The sequence below is a fragment of the Micropterus dolomieu genome, linkage group LG23, assembly GCF_021292245.1.
Source record: "Micropterus dolomieu isolate WLL.071019.BEF.003 ecotype Adirondacks linkage group LG23, ASM2129224v1, whole genome shotgun sequence".
In the NCBI taxonomy this organism is placed as follows: domain Eukaryota; kingdom Metazoa; phylum Chordata; class Actinopteri; order Centrarchiformes; family Centrarchidae; genus Micropterus; species Micropterus dolomieu.
Window position 1 is genome coordinate 3,285,887 of NC_060172.1, and position 15,404 is coordinate 3,301,290.

The following is a 15,404-nucleotide window of genomic DNA, read 5'->3' on the forward strand; positions in this document are numbered from 1 at the left end:
GGGGGGGGCGTTGACTTCCATCATCATATTTCATTTTTATTTATTCTGATGATTTGATTATTTATTATTTTCATTTATTTATTTATTATCTTATGTTGATTTATTTTTGACTTTATAATGCTTCTTTTATTATTTATATCTTTTCTTTTATTGTTTAGATTGCTGTTTATATACATATTTTTCTATCTTACCGGTTTTATAAAGGACTACGTACAATATTGAACAGTTTAAATGGCTGTTTGGTCTAAATCTGCATCCAGCCTCTGATGCTCTCTCTCAGCCTCTCTGCTGTCCTGCTGTGTTTCCTCTTGCCTCCCTCCTCTCTCTGGTACATATCCCAGAGTTCCCAGTATGGTGACACTAACGCCTCTCCCCTCTGGCTCTGGTTTAGGCCACCGATGATCCCATCAGCCCCGTGGACGGGATGGAGCCCGTGCTCCGCCCCTTCAGTCTGGTCATTCCCTTCACCGTGCAGAAAGGAGAGATCACAGGTAAGAGCTGGCTGTTCACATGTCGCTCTCTGAGAGGAAATCTATAATTTCAGCGTGAATTTCTGTTTTGCTACAGAATGAAAACGGAGGTGCAGAGAGTGAGAATGCATGCTTTATTCAGAATGATGAATGTGTTATTGTTAAATTGAGTTGGACAGGACTGACAGCATGAAGCAGATTCAAATTCCTGTTGATATATCAAATTTAAATATACTGTCTTGATGGTCATTTCAAGTGTTTTCAGTTTAAGCAGAAAATAAGGTCTGTGCTCCAAATGAGCCCAAACATCTTTAGCATTTTGTGATGCAGAAGAAATGACACCAGTTTTTAAACCTTCCTATTTATATAAACTACATTCATGTTGAAAATATTGATTTGTGAAGCCAAATCACTTTTTAAAAAAAAGTATGTGAACCCTTTGGAATCACCTGGATTTCTGATCTTCATCAACAACAGACAAACACAGTGTGCTTAAACTAACTCCACACAAACAATTATATGTTTTCATTGAACTCATCGTGGAAACATTCACAGTGCAGGCTGGAAACAGTATGGCTGTTTCTCAGGTCAGCAATATTCTTGGGATGTCAGGTGTGAATCGTTCGCACGGCATCTCAATCAGGTTGAGGTCAGGACTCTGACTGGGCCACTCCAGAATGTGTATTTTCTTCTTCTTTCTGTTGTTGATTTACTTCTGTGCTTTGGGTCGTTGCCCCGTGGCATCACCCATCTTCTGTTGGTGGACATTCTTCTGCAAGATTTATTGATAACTTTGGAATTTACTTTTCCTTCGATGATAGCAGAAAAAACAAAAATAAATGGTCTTTTTTCTCCAGGTGAAGTGCGAATGCCGTCTGGTCGAACCGCCTGTCCTCACATCACCGACAACAAGGACGGCACCGTCACCGTGAAATACTCCCCGACAGAACGAGGCCTGCACGAGATGGACATCAAATATGATGGAAAACATATCCCAGGTATTCACTTCAGATGGTTTTTGTTTTTCAGGCTCAGCTGGAGAAAAAAGGATGGATTCAATCTGAGCTCCCAGTTATTGGAGACAAGCAGTATTGTCTGTCTGTGAAGACTCTCAGTCTTCCAGGTCATAGTTATACAAGGACGGTTAAACTCAAGGGTAACTGGACTTGGTTGGACAGATATTTAACTGGCTGTTGTAACGACAGTCATAGTGGTCACTGGAGTCACCTGAGGCCGAGTCTGAACAATTGACGTTGGTGTCATCACATGAGGCCAAACGGGAGCGTTTGTTAAGTCTCCGGGGAAGAGATGAAAGCACAGCATTGTAGGTCGGAGATAAGTGGTGTGACCTCCTCCCCTGTTGAGAGATGGTTTCTCTACTCTGGTCTAAACGGCCTCTTTCAAACTGTCTGTCCTCCTGGGCCAGAATATGAACATTGTTGTCCTCTGTCCTTCAGATGTAAGTAGACTGCAGAGTCTTGACCTGAGGAGTTGGCCCTTCTGTGTTGAGCCATGCGTTTGTGTAGTGGTTGTTTAGTCTCCCCAATATACAGGTCTGTGCATTCCTCACTGCATTGGACCGCATACACTAGATTACTTTTCTTGTGTTTGGGTGTGCGGTCTTTATTGCGGACCAGGATCTGTCTTAGCGTTAACTGGCCTCTTCATAATATTCCTGTTGTGTTTCCTCTGTTACAGGAAGTCCACTCCAGTTCTACGTTGATGCCATTAACGGTGGTCATGTGACGGCGTACGGCCCTGGTCTGAGTCACGGCACAGTGAACAGACCGGCCACCTTCACCATCGTTACTAAAGACGCTGGAGAAGGTATCCTTTCACAACATACTCCAAGTGTTAGTCATGATGTTTTAAATCATATGGTACCAATGGTACATACATTCTTCTACATATTAAGGGTGGTGATGGCGCAATGGATAAGACACAAGCAAGACATTTAACCCCTGGTTGTTCCAGAGGCATGCGAACAGATGGTTTTGGATAAAAGCTGTTGATGTTAATACACACTCAACACTTCATCCATGTTTACCTGTTATCTAAAATCTTATCATAAAGTCTGGACTACAAAGTCCAAAGAAAGACATTCTGGACATAAGTTGGGAATCAACTGGACTTCAGTTGAGAATAAAACTGTGTAAAAAAGAAAGTATTATATTGAATTTACCGTGTAAGTTTTATAGCATAGGTGATTACATGGATTTAACAAGCTTTTATTGGGGCCCGGCCTTCATCTCTCTCTGCAGGTGGTCTGTCTCTGGCTGTTGAGGGTCCGTCTAAAGCAGAGATCAGCTGTAAAGACAACAAAGACGGGACCTGTACTGTGTCCTACCTGCCCACCGCACCTGGAGACTACAACATCATCGTCAAGTTTGATGACAAACACATCGCCGGCAGCCCCTTCACTGCCAAGATCACTGGTACTAAAACTCTGTGTGTGTCTCTGTGTCTTTGCATTTTATTTCACTTTATGCAGACGACATTCTTTTATCTTCCTGTGATGCCCATTAAAAACATCTGCAGTCTGTTTCTTACTTGAGTTGATTTGACTTGACTTATCTCCAGGTGATGAGTCCATGAGGACGTCTCAGCTGAATGTCGGCACAGCAACAGACGTTTCCTTAAAAATCACAGAGACAGACCTGAGCAGTCTGATGGCGAGCATCAGAGCGCCATCTGGGAACGAGGAGCCATGTCTGCTGAAGAGGTTGCCCAACAGACACATTGGTCAGTTTCCAGCTGAGGAAATGTGTTTCTGTCTATGTGTAATGTGACATCTTTAAGGGATCTCTGGCAATAGCTTACAAAACCCTGTTCTGTTTGAAATTGACTGATAAATAGGCAAAGGAACTCTTGTATAAGGCACTCCATGTTTCTGTTGTTCAGTGACAGAGATTACCTCAGCAACAATAATCAGTATCGGCTTAAATAAGACTAAAGGACAAAATATGAGGATGTGCTTTAAAGAAAGCACTTGAGATGATCGAGGCAATACAACCTGCAGAGGACAGACTCAGTAACTTGGGTAACAATTCTGATGACATGACAAAATCCAAAAATATGTGACTACACTTGGATGTTACACTTGAAATGACTCGATATCCTCCCCAAGCCTCAAGAGGATATGTGAGGCTGACACGTTTTAGTTTTGCCTGTTAGCAAATATGATTTAAACATCAACATGTTGACCTCTAGAAGAGCCAGATGATCACCAAAGTTATTACAGTTCAACTTGAGGGGAACATGGAGGTCTGAGCCACATTTCATCGGACTAGCTGACAGATTATCACAATCAGATATAAAGCCTCCAAGTAACAACTTTGTTCAATAGTTGACGTTGTTCAAAGAATCCTAACTTGAGTTAACATTAATGTTCTTAATCCAGTTATAACTTAAAGCAGGCAGTTAGCTAAACTTTTCCTACATGAAATGTGATCACAATCCAGGAAGCATCCACGTCTGTCTGTCAGTGACTGCAAGCCAGCAGTAAAATTCGTTGCTCCTAATAAGAAAGACTTCTTTTTTAGGACTTGAAATGTAAAGTTTAGCACTTGGATTTGACTTGAGACTTACAGTAGCCATGTTTCAATCTAATTATCAAGCGAATTTTAAGTGAACTTTTGAAAAAATAGAAATTGTGAATTAGGCGAGTTTCCATCAGCTGGTTTGGAGTGAATAAAATTGGCTACACAAAGTAAAGTTACATCAGTTGTGATAAACAAGAAGTAGAGGTTGCAAACCAGAAATAAAACCAGTCGCACAACCTAAAGAACATGGATCTGAGAAAAATGGAAAGAGCTCTTCAGAAATGTGTTTCGTGCATCTGATAATGTTCCTCCGGCCTGCAGGGATCTCGTTTACACCAAAGGAAGTGGGCGAACACGTGGTGAGCGTGAAGAAGAACGGGAAACACGTGACCAACAGTCCGTTCAAGATCATGGTGGGTCAGTCGGAGATTGGAGACGCCAGCAAGGTGAAGGTTTACGGCCAGGGGCTGGTGGAGGGACACACCTTCGAAGTGGCCGAATTCATCGTTGACACCAGGAGTGCAGGTAAGAAGAACACCTTCGTTTCAACAGGTTAGTCATGTAGAACTTTTTATGCGATCACATTGTCTTCCTCAGCAGATGGAGCTAAAGCTGAAGGTACCATCCATTTTCTGTGAAACTTCAAGGACTGTTGGTCCGTTTTGGCTTTTTAACCTTTGAAACAGCAAAAGAATCATCAGTCAGAATAAAACATCAAGTTTCTTTTAGTTTGATGAAAGGAGTTTTGTTATTTGAAGCCCACCACCTTCCCCCCCTCATCATCCTCTCTGGTCTCAGGTTACGGAGGTCTGGGTCTGTCCATCGAGGGTCCCAGTAAAGTGGACATTAACTGTGAGGACGTGGAGGACGGGACGTGTAAAGTCACTTACTGTCCAACTGAACCTGGAAACTACATCATCAACATCAAGTTCGCCGACCAACACGTCCCAGGTACGAACCCAGCTGCAGTCTGATCATTGAGACTTTATTTCACTGCAGTCATTTCCCAAAGTATTGTGTAGTTTTCAGCACAGTTTTGATTGTTTAAAAAAATTATCCTTAATCCCAACTTTCTAGGCAGCCATTGGTTTTAAAAACGTATTCATTGTCGATCAATATAAAACAAAGCACCTCGACAGACTTTTGATTTTCCCAGGAGGCCCTGTGTTTTATTTTATTGTAATCATTTGAAAGGCATTGTTCATTATCCTTTTATTTAAAACATATTTCCACAGAATTTGGTGATTTTACAGTTTGATTTTCAAATTTTAACCATGTGATTCATGCATTTTATTTTATTTTGTTTTATATTGTATGTGAATTTTCCTGGTTTAAGTTTAAATGAACCGTTGTTACATTTTGTGTGAACAGGAAGTCCGTTCACGGTGAAGGTGTTTGGTGACGGCAGGATGAAGGAGAGCATCACCCGGAAACGTCAGGCTCCCTCCATCGCTACTGTGGGCAGCACCTGTGACCTCAACCTCAAAATACCAGGTGAGCTGTGACATCACCGTCTCCTCCACCTGTCTCCGCCTGTCCCCTCTGCTTCCTCCTCTTCACCTCCTTCTCCTTGTCCCTCGTTGTACTCCTTCCTCCCTGCTGGTTTTAGGGAATTGGTTCCACATGGTTTCGGCTCAGGAGCGCCTGACCCGGACGTTCACCCGCAGCAGTCACACCTACACTCGGACCGAGCGTACGGAGATCAGTAAGACTCGAGCGGGAGAGACGAAGAGGGAGGTCCGCGTGGAGGAGAGCACTCAGGTGGGAGGAGAGCCGTTCAGAGACGTGTTCGGAGACTTCCTGGGACGAGAGAGTCTGAGCGGATTCAACGGGATGCCGACCGGCAGCCGGCCGCCGCTGCAGGACGGTGTGTGTGTGGACGAGTGTGTGTTCAAACTGTTTCTAACTTTATTGATACTGAGGCAGGTTTGTGGTGTGTGTGCATGCGTCTCACTGTATGTTGGTAATAATCTGGAACTGCTGTGGAAACATCCAATGAACTAATAAATAATAACTGTTAATAACCTGACTTTGCATGTGAGGGGTTGTGAAACCTGGATCACTGTAACACACTCACAACAACACTTCTGAATTTTAGGTCCTACATGTCAGACGTTCACTTTTTGAATCACGTAAAAGTGAATCTTTCTTTTTCAAAAACCTTAGGCTAGTTCTAAGACTCTTCAGTATAATAATGTTTGATTGACTCATCGGTATGATGTTGATTAACTGTATTTATTGAAACTGTTAAACTGACTATTAGTTGTTAATTTACTGTTACAAAAGTGTGAAATAACTGTTAATTAAGTGGTGAATGTTAATTAGGTGATTGCTATTGTTTGTATTTTTCCATAACAGCAGAAGTTATTGGCTCAGTTAACTGAACCAATGTGGAAAAATACAAACTGTTATCGGATGCTACAAATAAGATGTTTTTCATCTCAGTAGTATACATTTTACAGTACCATACAACACCTACATTATTAACCTTGGAATTTAGTGGAAATATTTTGGGTACAGTTTAGGTTTTGGGGGTTACATTGATGTAAGGACAAACATGTTTTTATTTTAGGTTGTTCATGTTCACACTACAAGAATCTGATTGTTGTGCTGTGTGCAGAAAGCAGGGGCGTTTAATTATTTATAACATTTATTTTCATATAAAGTCTGACATTCTAGCAGGATCTTACAAACACGTTTCCATTCTGTATAAATGATCTGGTGCAGATACCAGATCAGAGACCATCTATATCTAGTGTGCAGGTGTGGAAAGAGAATTTGAGCTTTAGGGTCTCTGCAGCATTGGGCACTACATTTGAGATGAAAAAAAGGGTCCACTATCCAGAAAAGGTTTGAATCCAGCAGAAAAAGTTATCTGATCCATGTCCCCCTTTCCCTCCACCTTCCTCCCCTCCTCCCCCTCCTCCTCCCTCACTCTCAGGTGAGGCAAGTAAGCAGGAGATGACAGCTCAGGTGACGAGTCCTGGAGGAAAGACGGAGGACGCAGAGATCATTAAAGGAGATGACAGCACCTACAGCGTCCGCTTCATACCTCAGGAGATGGGAGCTCACACTGTTAACGTTAAATATCGGGGCCAACACGTCCCCGGGAGCCCCTTCCAATTCACTGTGGGGCCTCTGGGAGAGGGAGGGGCCCACAAGGTCCGGGCAGGGGGGACGGGGCTGGACCGAGGAGTGGCAGGGATCCCAGGTGAGCAGGGCATTCTTCTTCTCTTTTTCTTTTTTCTGCATTTTCTTCTTCCTCCTCTTTCCTGTTGCTGATAAGTCAAGTTTGTGTTTGTTGTTCAGCTGAGTTCAGTATCTGGACCAGAGAGGCCGGAGCTGGAGGTCTGTCAATCGCTGTGGAGGGACCGAGCAAGGCCGAGATCACCTTTGAAGACAGGAAGGACGGATCCTGTGGCGTCATCTACGTAGTTCAGGAGCCTGGTGAGACTCTAACAGACTCTAGATCAGGTTTCATCCCTAAAACTGACAAACAGAGAAGGAAATCAAGATCCCTGTATCAGAGGTTTGATGTTAAAATAGTTACGAGTTTGGCCTTCAGAAGACAAATGTGTCCCACTAAGAGTTAACGTTAGATGTACCACAAGGCTTAATCCTGGGCCCAATAATTTTTCATTTTTATGTTACTGTTAAAGGTTATCTATACGCACAATGCTAATGTGAATTGCTATGCAGATGATACGCAACTCTATACAGCAGTGATGATCTGACATCTTTAGGTGACCCAGAACGTTCTTTAACTAAATCAGGTCAAACATAGACCCTCTTAAATTACGTGGTTCTTATTTTAGTAGTTTGGGTTGTCTTCCCTGTTTAATATTGAGGTCAGTTGGAGTGCAACCATGCCAATAATCAAAGAGGTTTTAAACAACATATATATAGGCAGGGTTTTACATTTTAACCACCACTTTATTAGTAAGTTGTTGGATTGGAACATATTGAAAACAATATGGGGCCCCTGGGGGACACCACAGTTATACAGGAGACTCCTGACATATGAACGCAACATAATAATGATGTAAAAAGCTGTTATATTCTCAGTTGGCCCTTTGCTGTTATTTCTTCTCTCCAGGTGACTACGAGGTTTCCATTAAGTTCAACGATGAACACATCCCAGACTCTCCATTCATCGTCCCCATTGCCACTCTGTCTGATGACGCTCGCCGCCTCACCATCACCAGCCTGCAGGTAAGAACAGGTCATCTAAACATCAAAAAGTTCAATAAAACGGTTTCTACAAAGCCAGCTGAGGCCACAGACATCTTGAAGAGTCTCTATGTTAAACCTTCTGATGTCTCATTAGCTATGTTAAAAGAGACATTTTGATTGCTATAAGAAGATTGATTATTAATGTCTGTCTGCTGAATACTGAGCCGGTATATTTCTGTTCATTCACACACAATGAACCTTCTTAACTTTAGTATCAGCAATATTTCAATGTTCTCAAAATATTGAGTTTAGGCAAAACACATAATACATTAATTGATTTAAAATGATAAAGAAAAACTCCAAATGAGCTTGTGAAAAAAAATTACATGATGAAAATATTTTGTTTTATTTATCATGAAACAAACATGATAAAATTGTATATACGGATACATGTAAAAAATTAGACGGATGCTAACAGACACAGCATAACAATGCTCGAAAAGACACAAGGAGAAAGACGGCGAAAATATAATGTACAAATTTTAAGTTTAGATATCTGTAAAACACCAAGTAATCTCTGATTCGACTGTAAAATCAGGGAATTACATGTATTTAAATTTAAAGACAGTTTGTCCAATTTATTATACATGATCTGACCTTGTGTGGTTGGAAGAAGTAGAACACCAAAAACATTTTCACTCAAACGGCCTCAATTAATGTCAGCTACAGCATACAGTAAAGCTAAAGGACAAATACCTGCTCCCCATTTCCTATTTCTTCATCTGCTCTTTCTCAGGAGGTGGCCCTAAAAGTTGGGCAGGAGGCCTCCTTTGCTGTCCAGCTGAATGGAGCCAGAGGGCTGATCGATGCTAAGATCCACACACCATCCGGAGCCATAGAGGAGTGCTACATCACTGAGCTGGACAGCGGTAAGAGCAACACTTCATCACTGAAGGTCATAATTAAACGGCTGGGTTTGTAAAAGTAACAAGCGTTAACATTTAACATGGATATCATAAGGCTTAAATCTCCTGTACCACTTAAAAACTGTAACTGTAAAACTGTAAAGTGGAAGGATTTTATGTAAAAACACGGCAGTAGTACCAGCCTCAGTAACAGGATGGGACTAAAGTAGATAAGAACTTAAACATTCACATGGAGTACTGTAGGGTTAAAGTGTCCGTTCACAACTTTCATGTATTCCCCTTAAAGTAATAATACATATGGAGCACCACAAGGCTCCAGTCCAGGTCCTGGATTACAGAGTATATGATAGAAATTAGACAGTCAGAACCCAGAATCAGTTATTTGTTCTCCATGCGTTTCCACAGACCAGCATGCCATCAGGTTCATCCCGAGGGAAAATGGAGTTCATTCCATCGACGTTCGTTTCAACGGCAGCCATGTTCCCGGCAGTCCCTTCAAGATCAGAGTGGGAGAACCAGGACAGGTTGGAGATCCCGGCATGGTGTCTGCTTTCGGACCAGGACTGGAGGGAGGAACCACAGGTCAAAATAACCACCTTAAAAGCACCTTAATTTCAAAGCTCTTAATAAAAACATGAAGTAGATGTTAATGGGTGCTGTCACATCTGTGTCCTCCTTCAGGCGTGGCGTCAGAGTTTGTTGTGAACACGTGTAATGCTGGCTCAGGGGCTCTGGCTGTGACCATCGATGGACCGTCGAAGGTCAAGATGGACTGTCAGGAGTGTCCTGAGGGCTACAAGGTCTCCTATACACCTATGGCTCCTGGACACTACCTGATCTCCATCAAGTATGGCGGACCCCAGCACATCGTAGGCAGCCCCTTCAAGGCCAAAGTCTCAGGTGGGTCCATGGACGGCAGGGCGTAGTGGGGTTTTTTGATTGATGTGGTCAGTGTTTGAATTAGGCCGGTCCTCACTGGAGTTTCCCTTCATTGGAATGAAGGGGCATAACCCAAACTGGAAAAATACTCTGGCTCCCTCCAGAGTCCAGTATAAATTCTAAAGTTGCTCCCTGAGGCCGTTTGGAAGTGACTGTCGCAACTGAGGACAAAACCTTTTACACACTATATGCTTCAGTGTGTGGCGGTGGTGTGGCCAGCCACAGGTGTTGTTGGTCCTTGACACTTCCAAAAATTTGGCTCATGAATCTTATACTTCTGGTGACCAAGCAAAGGAAAATGTGTCACTTAATTTAGCCTAAACCAAAACCAAAATGTGTTGTGTGGTGGGCGGGAGAAAGTCAGCCTTATCCAGTGGCCCATAGCTACAGTCTGAAATAAAAGGGTGTTGTCACACCTGTAAGCAATGAGCTGAGGCAGGCGATCCCCTCATGAGAAGGTCTCTCATTATTCTTTCGAGATCTGAATCAGATTAGCTGATGTGTGTTTGACTCTCTGCAGGACCTCGTCTGTCCGGGGGCCACAGTCTGCATGAGACATCGTCTGTTCTCGTGGAAACTGTCACCAAGTCATCAGCGATGGGAGGGGCCTTCGCCTCCTTACCCAAATTCTCCTCAGACGCCAGTAAAGTCATCTCCAGAGGCGCCGGCCTGTCGAAGGCCTTCGTAGGTCAGAAGAACACGTTCACAGTGGACTGCAGCAAAGCAGGTGAGTAACAACACAACAGGAATGAGTGGTCGTCCATCCTGGAAATAAAAACTGACTTCTGTGTCTGCAGGCACCAACATGTTGATGGTGGGCGTTCACGGGCCAAAGACGCCCTGCGAGGAGGTCTACGTCAAACACATGGGCAACCGGATGTACAACGTCACGTATACGGTCAAAGAACAAGGCAGCTACATCCTCATCGTCAAATGGGGCGACGAGAACGTCCCCGGCAGTCCCTTCCACGTCACCGTCCCTTAAACCTGAACTCTTCATCTCTATGTCGTCCCTCCGCTGCAGCCCCTCACCCTCCTCACCCTCCTCACCCTCCTCACCCTCCTCACCCTCCTCACCCTCCTCACCCTGATGCACTGACCACACAAAGACTTTTCACTTCCTGTTTTCAGTCTCTTTCTGGTGTCTCTTGGAAAAACTCTGTTCACTTTAGAATTTATATCACTTCAACTTCACAGTGCTGACCTTGGAAGGTAGAATCACACAGTCCAACAGTAATATCAGAAGATGTTATCAAGATATTATCCTTTAAGCACAAGATACTACTGAGGTCAAACAAGACTTTAACATGTGCCTACAAATAACATCTAAAAAGGATCTTGTGTGCACAACTTTTAACTTATATTTAACCTAAACTGTACCCTGAAGTATCTTGTCTGAGTGTCTTGCTCACCCACGATAAAATGAAATCACCTTGGGGACCTCAGGCTACTCTTATTGACTCGGTTCAGTGAAGGACAGCATTTGGACAAAACCACTTAGCAGATCTTTGTACGATAACGATTTCTTCAGGATGTTTCTGGATTTATCTGAAAAACTGTGGATGCAGGAATGTGTAGATGCCCCAGTTTTTTATTCTTACATCTCAAAGTCTGATTGTACAACTTGTTTCATGATGTCTGGTTAAACCTGTGTTGTAATGGCGTCTCCCCACCGAGCTGCAGAAAGCTGAAGGATCAGGACGAGCTGTGCTGGGACTTTATTTATTCTCTTTTCCCCCCTCATTTTATTTTCTTTGACAGAAAATGGTCTTATTGTAGAGAAAGCGATGAGGCTGATCTTCTTTCCTGAATTAGTTGTTCAGAGACAGACGTGATGATTCAGATTTTCTTTTTTTACCACAGGAAGAAGTGCAGTGAAGCAATCAGTGTGTTTTGTGAATGGTGATGTTGCGATGACACAGTATTACAGAGTGACATTTTATAGTGATTTTGTATGTATCAAAACTGGATGAATGAAGTAAATTGTTTGATATGTTAACCTTCAATCTGGCAAGATTGTGCAGGCATAATAAAGTATATTCGCTAACTTGCCACAAAGTCGCTGCTGATGTTTGTTAATTAAGAGATTTAAATGAAACTGGAGCAGCTTCTGTCCTCCTGAGCAGAGACTTTCAACAGCTGGGCCCTGACCCAGTACCGGTCCACAAACTTGATATGACAAGAACCGATCCTCCATCCACACCCCAACCCCCCATCCTCGCCGCCCCCCGCCTGCCAGTGGGAGCAATGACGACCATTTGGAAAGACGCTGTGCATAAAGGTGCATCCATAAAACTACATCCCGATGATTGATCTGTTCTTAGGGCCAATTTATACTTCTGTGTCGACTCTACACCAAAGCCTGACGCCCACCTTCCCAGAAACGTCACAACAAACCACACAAGAAGTGTGATTGGTCGGTTTGGTTGCGTCACATTTCCGGCTTGTCCTTCTTCTGCCTCAGCCGGACACAACGTCTCCTCCGACACCACCTCTCATTTCTGCGTTTTAGTAATTTCACTAAAAGTAACTGTTGTTCAGCATCCATCAGCTCCGACTCCAACATGATCCGCTCACTTTCAGCCGTTTGTAGCAGCCTACACCAACGCAGAACAAGAAGCTCGACACAGAAGAACACAGAAACCACCCCGGCAACAGGTTTTTGCGGTGTGACTGCAGAGCGACGCACAAGTATAAATACCGTCAGCTACAGAATGGCCTCAATGCAGAAATATAAACTGGCCTTTGGAGCCTTAGCAGCTGTGATATTCTGAAATCTTCTTGAACTGCAGTTATGTACAGACGATATTTGCAACACATTTGCGTTTAGGCTCTTCTTGAATTGTGATTATATTAGTATGTAACATATGTGATAAACACTACAGTTGAGTTGTGTAGGCAGATAGATTTGTGATAAACGTGACACACAAATCTGTTATACATGCTGTCCTTTAGTTGCAGTATGTGTACATTTATAAATATACACAGTATGCACCAATGTTTTCTATGGGCAACAACCTAAATGACAACAGTCATTTATCCAGCGTTTCCTACGTTACGTCAGTCACGTGACATTTAACACGTGGATAACGTTGTGAAGCGGTCGCAGTTTGGTTTAGGCAATAAAAACTAAGTTGAGGAAAACGTAGTTTGGGTTAAAACAAGTCAGTAAAGCTTTTAAGTCATAACCCAACATTTACTTGGTGTCACATGGGACTCGAACGCCGTTCTCCTGAGTGAAAGTCCAGGGCTTACTACCTATTTATAATACGTCACTTGACTTCCTCCTGTGCCACCGTCCAACGGCCACTAGAGGTCGCTGCTCGATAAATGTGTACTGGTGAGAACGGGTTTTCCATACATTTGCAACATACCCAGATTCTCCCTTAGTTGCAGTCACATGTGCATAAATGATGATGTAAGCTTTCCGTGACTTCTGAGTACCACAGTGTGTGAAATTGGTTTGCATCTATATGTTACGTGTCATGTAACGTGTCTCCTGTCAACAGCACATAAAAAATGAATTTGAGGTGTTTCATTGGTTGTTTTCAGCTTCCTGAATCATTTCTCCACATTTAGTGTAAAATCATTCCTAACATATTTATTTCTCTTTCCCATTAAAGCTCTTCTTAATGTGCATGTAACGACTTCCTCTCATCTGTGGCCGTGAGGCGAAGCCGCCATTAAGCAGATGATTGAGGCCGGTGTTTTAATACTGACCTCCAGTTTTCCTCCTCTCAGCTTCAGGCTCCCTCATGAACTGGACTTCACTGATTAAAATTTAAACGTGTTGGCCTCGTCCACATCTCTGAAGCTTCCACAGACTCAGCAGCAGCTTGTTTGTGAGTGTCAGTCTGAGCTGGTTCCCCACAGGGATCTTTAAAGTTTCATCTGAACAATAAACAGGAGGGAAAGAAACTCTGCTGAAGTTTGGACTCAAACCCAAAAGTCTGCTGGTAGAAAAAGTGAAAATGTGAGTGAAAGTTTACACGAATATGACACTGTGATAAACCGTGCAGGGAAAAGGGAAAGAAGAGAACAATGAAGCTCAGAAATGATACGTAATACATTTAGATCAGCTACACTTTACTTAAAGGCTCCAAATGTTTATTCAGTAAAAAGAAAACACCACTGTGCAAAAGTTTCTGGTGTGGAAAGAATGCTGTAAAATCAAAATCTGGAAATATCTGGCTGCAGCAGAAGGCGGGTTGTTCGCCGCAGGGCTGGAGAGCGCTACGCTGGTCACATCAGATCCTGATCTGATCTAGAATTTCAGACTTTGCATTTTGTTATTGATAAATAGAATCTATAAATGTGTCTATGAACACTCTTATTTTTTCTACAGCTGCCTAAATCCTTTGCAGAGGACAGTACGATTAATAATATATTAATATTCTACAAAACCATTTGTTTTTATTTTCTATTTTACTCTTTTAAAGTTTGTATTTAAATGTCTTTTTTAATATTTTTAATGTTTCTTTTATGTTTTATGTTTTAACGATAATTTTAATTGCTGAAATGTGCTGTACAAATAAACCTGCCTTGTCTGGGGGTTAAATGTAATGATTTAATTAATTAATATTCCCTTTTAGAGCACTTTTTAAATCCCCGGTAACAAAGAGCTTCACTCTGCAGCAAGTGAGAATCAATACATGATCAAATATTAATGAGGATTTAAATAAGAAATGAAAAGGATCAGAATCAAGCCAAAGGTAACAACAATAATACAAGAGACAGGAAATAGAGATTCATTCATTCAAGTAAAATCTAAATTTAAACTTTCAGTCATTGTAAATAATACGACCAAATCATTTTAATGAGGCTGAACTCAGTTCAACCAAAAATGATGTTTTATTATGTCATACAACAGAAACACAGTCTCTCCTAAAGTCCAATGTTTCTGTGGTTCCTCATGAAGGAGGACGAGGCTGCGGAGCTGCAGGAGGCCAGCAGGCGGCAGCAAAACTACACACATCAGATCTACAAATATGATCCAGAACCAGACCTGAGTCACCAGGACGGGCACAGAGGGGTTACTGATGAGGAGCAGCTGGTCCATCAGGTGGGAAACTCAGCACGAGACCAGAACCAACAGGAAGCCGCCAATAGCTGCTGTTAAACAGCCAATCAGAAGCAAGTATCTCCTGCTGTAAACAGGTGAGGACGGAACATCTTCTGAGAAGGTGACACTAAAAAGCCCCATGATGATGCTGATGATGATGATGATGATGATGATGATGATGTTTCGGGATGGGACCCCCCCACCCCTAACAGCAGCAGTAGAGAGGGTATTATTAGTCTGAGCGGACGGCTGTAATTAATGCCTCTGAGAGGGGGGGGGCGGCAGTTAGAGA

At 42.6% G+C, this 15,404-nt stretch overlaps 1 protein-coding gene across 10 annotated transcripts in view; it reads left to right on the forward strand.

Moving 5' to 3' along the window:
- LOC123963275 (filamin-C-like) overlaps positions 1 to 12,101 on the forward strand; it is a 60,375-nt gene extending 48,274 nt beyond the window's left edge. For 6 of the 10 annotated variants that reach the window (XM_046040008.1, XM_046040012.1, XM_046040006.1 and 3 more), the window contains 17 exons: positions 392 to 491; positions 1,328 to 1,468; positions 2,169 to 2,297; positions 2,732 to 2,905; positions 3,051 to 3,212; positions 4,334 to 4,537; positions 4,811 to 4,963; positions 5,384 to 5,506; positions 5,622 to 5,879; positions 6,954 to 7,223; positions 7,322 to 7,459; positions 8,109 to 8,224; positions 8,982 to 9,114; positions 9,517 to 9,693; positions 9,793 to 10,011; positions 10,571 to 10,777; positions 10,848 to 12,101. In XM_046040008.1, the coding sequence (XP_045895964.1) occupies positions 392 to 491; positions 1,328 to 1,468; positions 2,169 to 2,297; positions 2,732 to 2,905; positions 3,051 to 3,212; positions 4,334 to 4,537; positions 4,811 to 4,963; positions 5,384 to 5,506; positions 5,622 to 5,879; positions 6,954 to 7,223; positions 7,322 to 7,459; positions 8,109 to 8,224; positions 8,982 to 9,114; positions 9,517 to 9,693; positions 9,793 to 10,011; positions 10,571 to 10,777; positions 10,848 to 11,035 (2,892 nt within the window). In that variant the 3' untranslated portion in view covers positions 11,036 to 12,101. The remainder of the gene's footprint in view (positions 1 to 391; positions 492 to 1,327; positions 1,469 to 2,168; positions 2,298 to 2,731; positions 2,906 to 3,050; positions 3,213 to 4,333; positions 4,538 to 4,810; positions 4,964 to 5,383; positions 5,507 to 5,621; positions 5,880 to 6,953; positions 7,224 to 7,321; positions 7,460 to 8,108; positions 8,225 to 8,981; positions 9,115 to 9,516; positions 9,694 to 9,792; positions 10,012 to 10,570; positions 10,778 to 10,847) is intronic. The other 4 variants (XM_046040014.1, XM_046040013.1, XM_046040015.1 and 1 more) reach the window with 1 other exon arrangement.
- Positions 12,102 to 15,404: the final 3,303 nt, after the last annotated feature.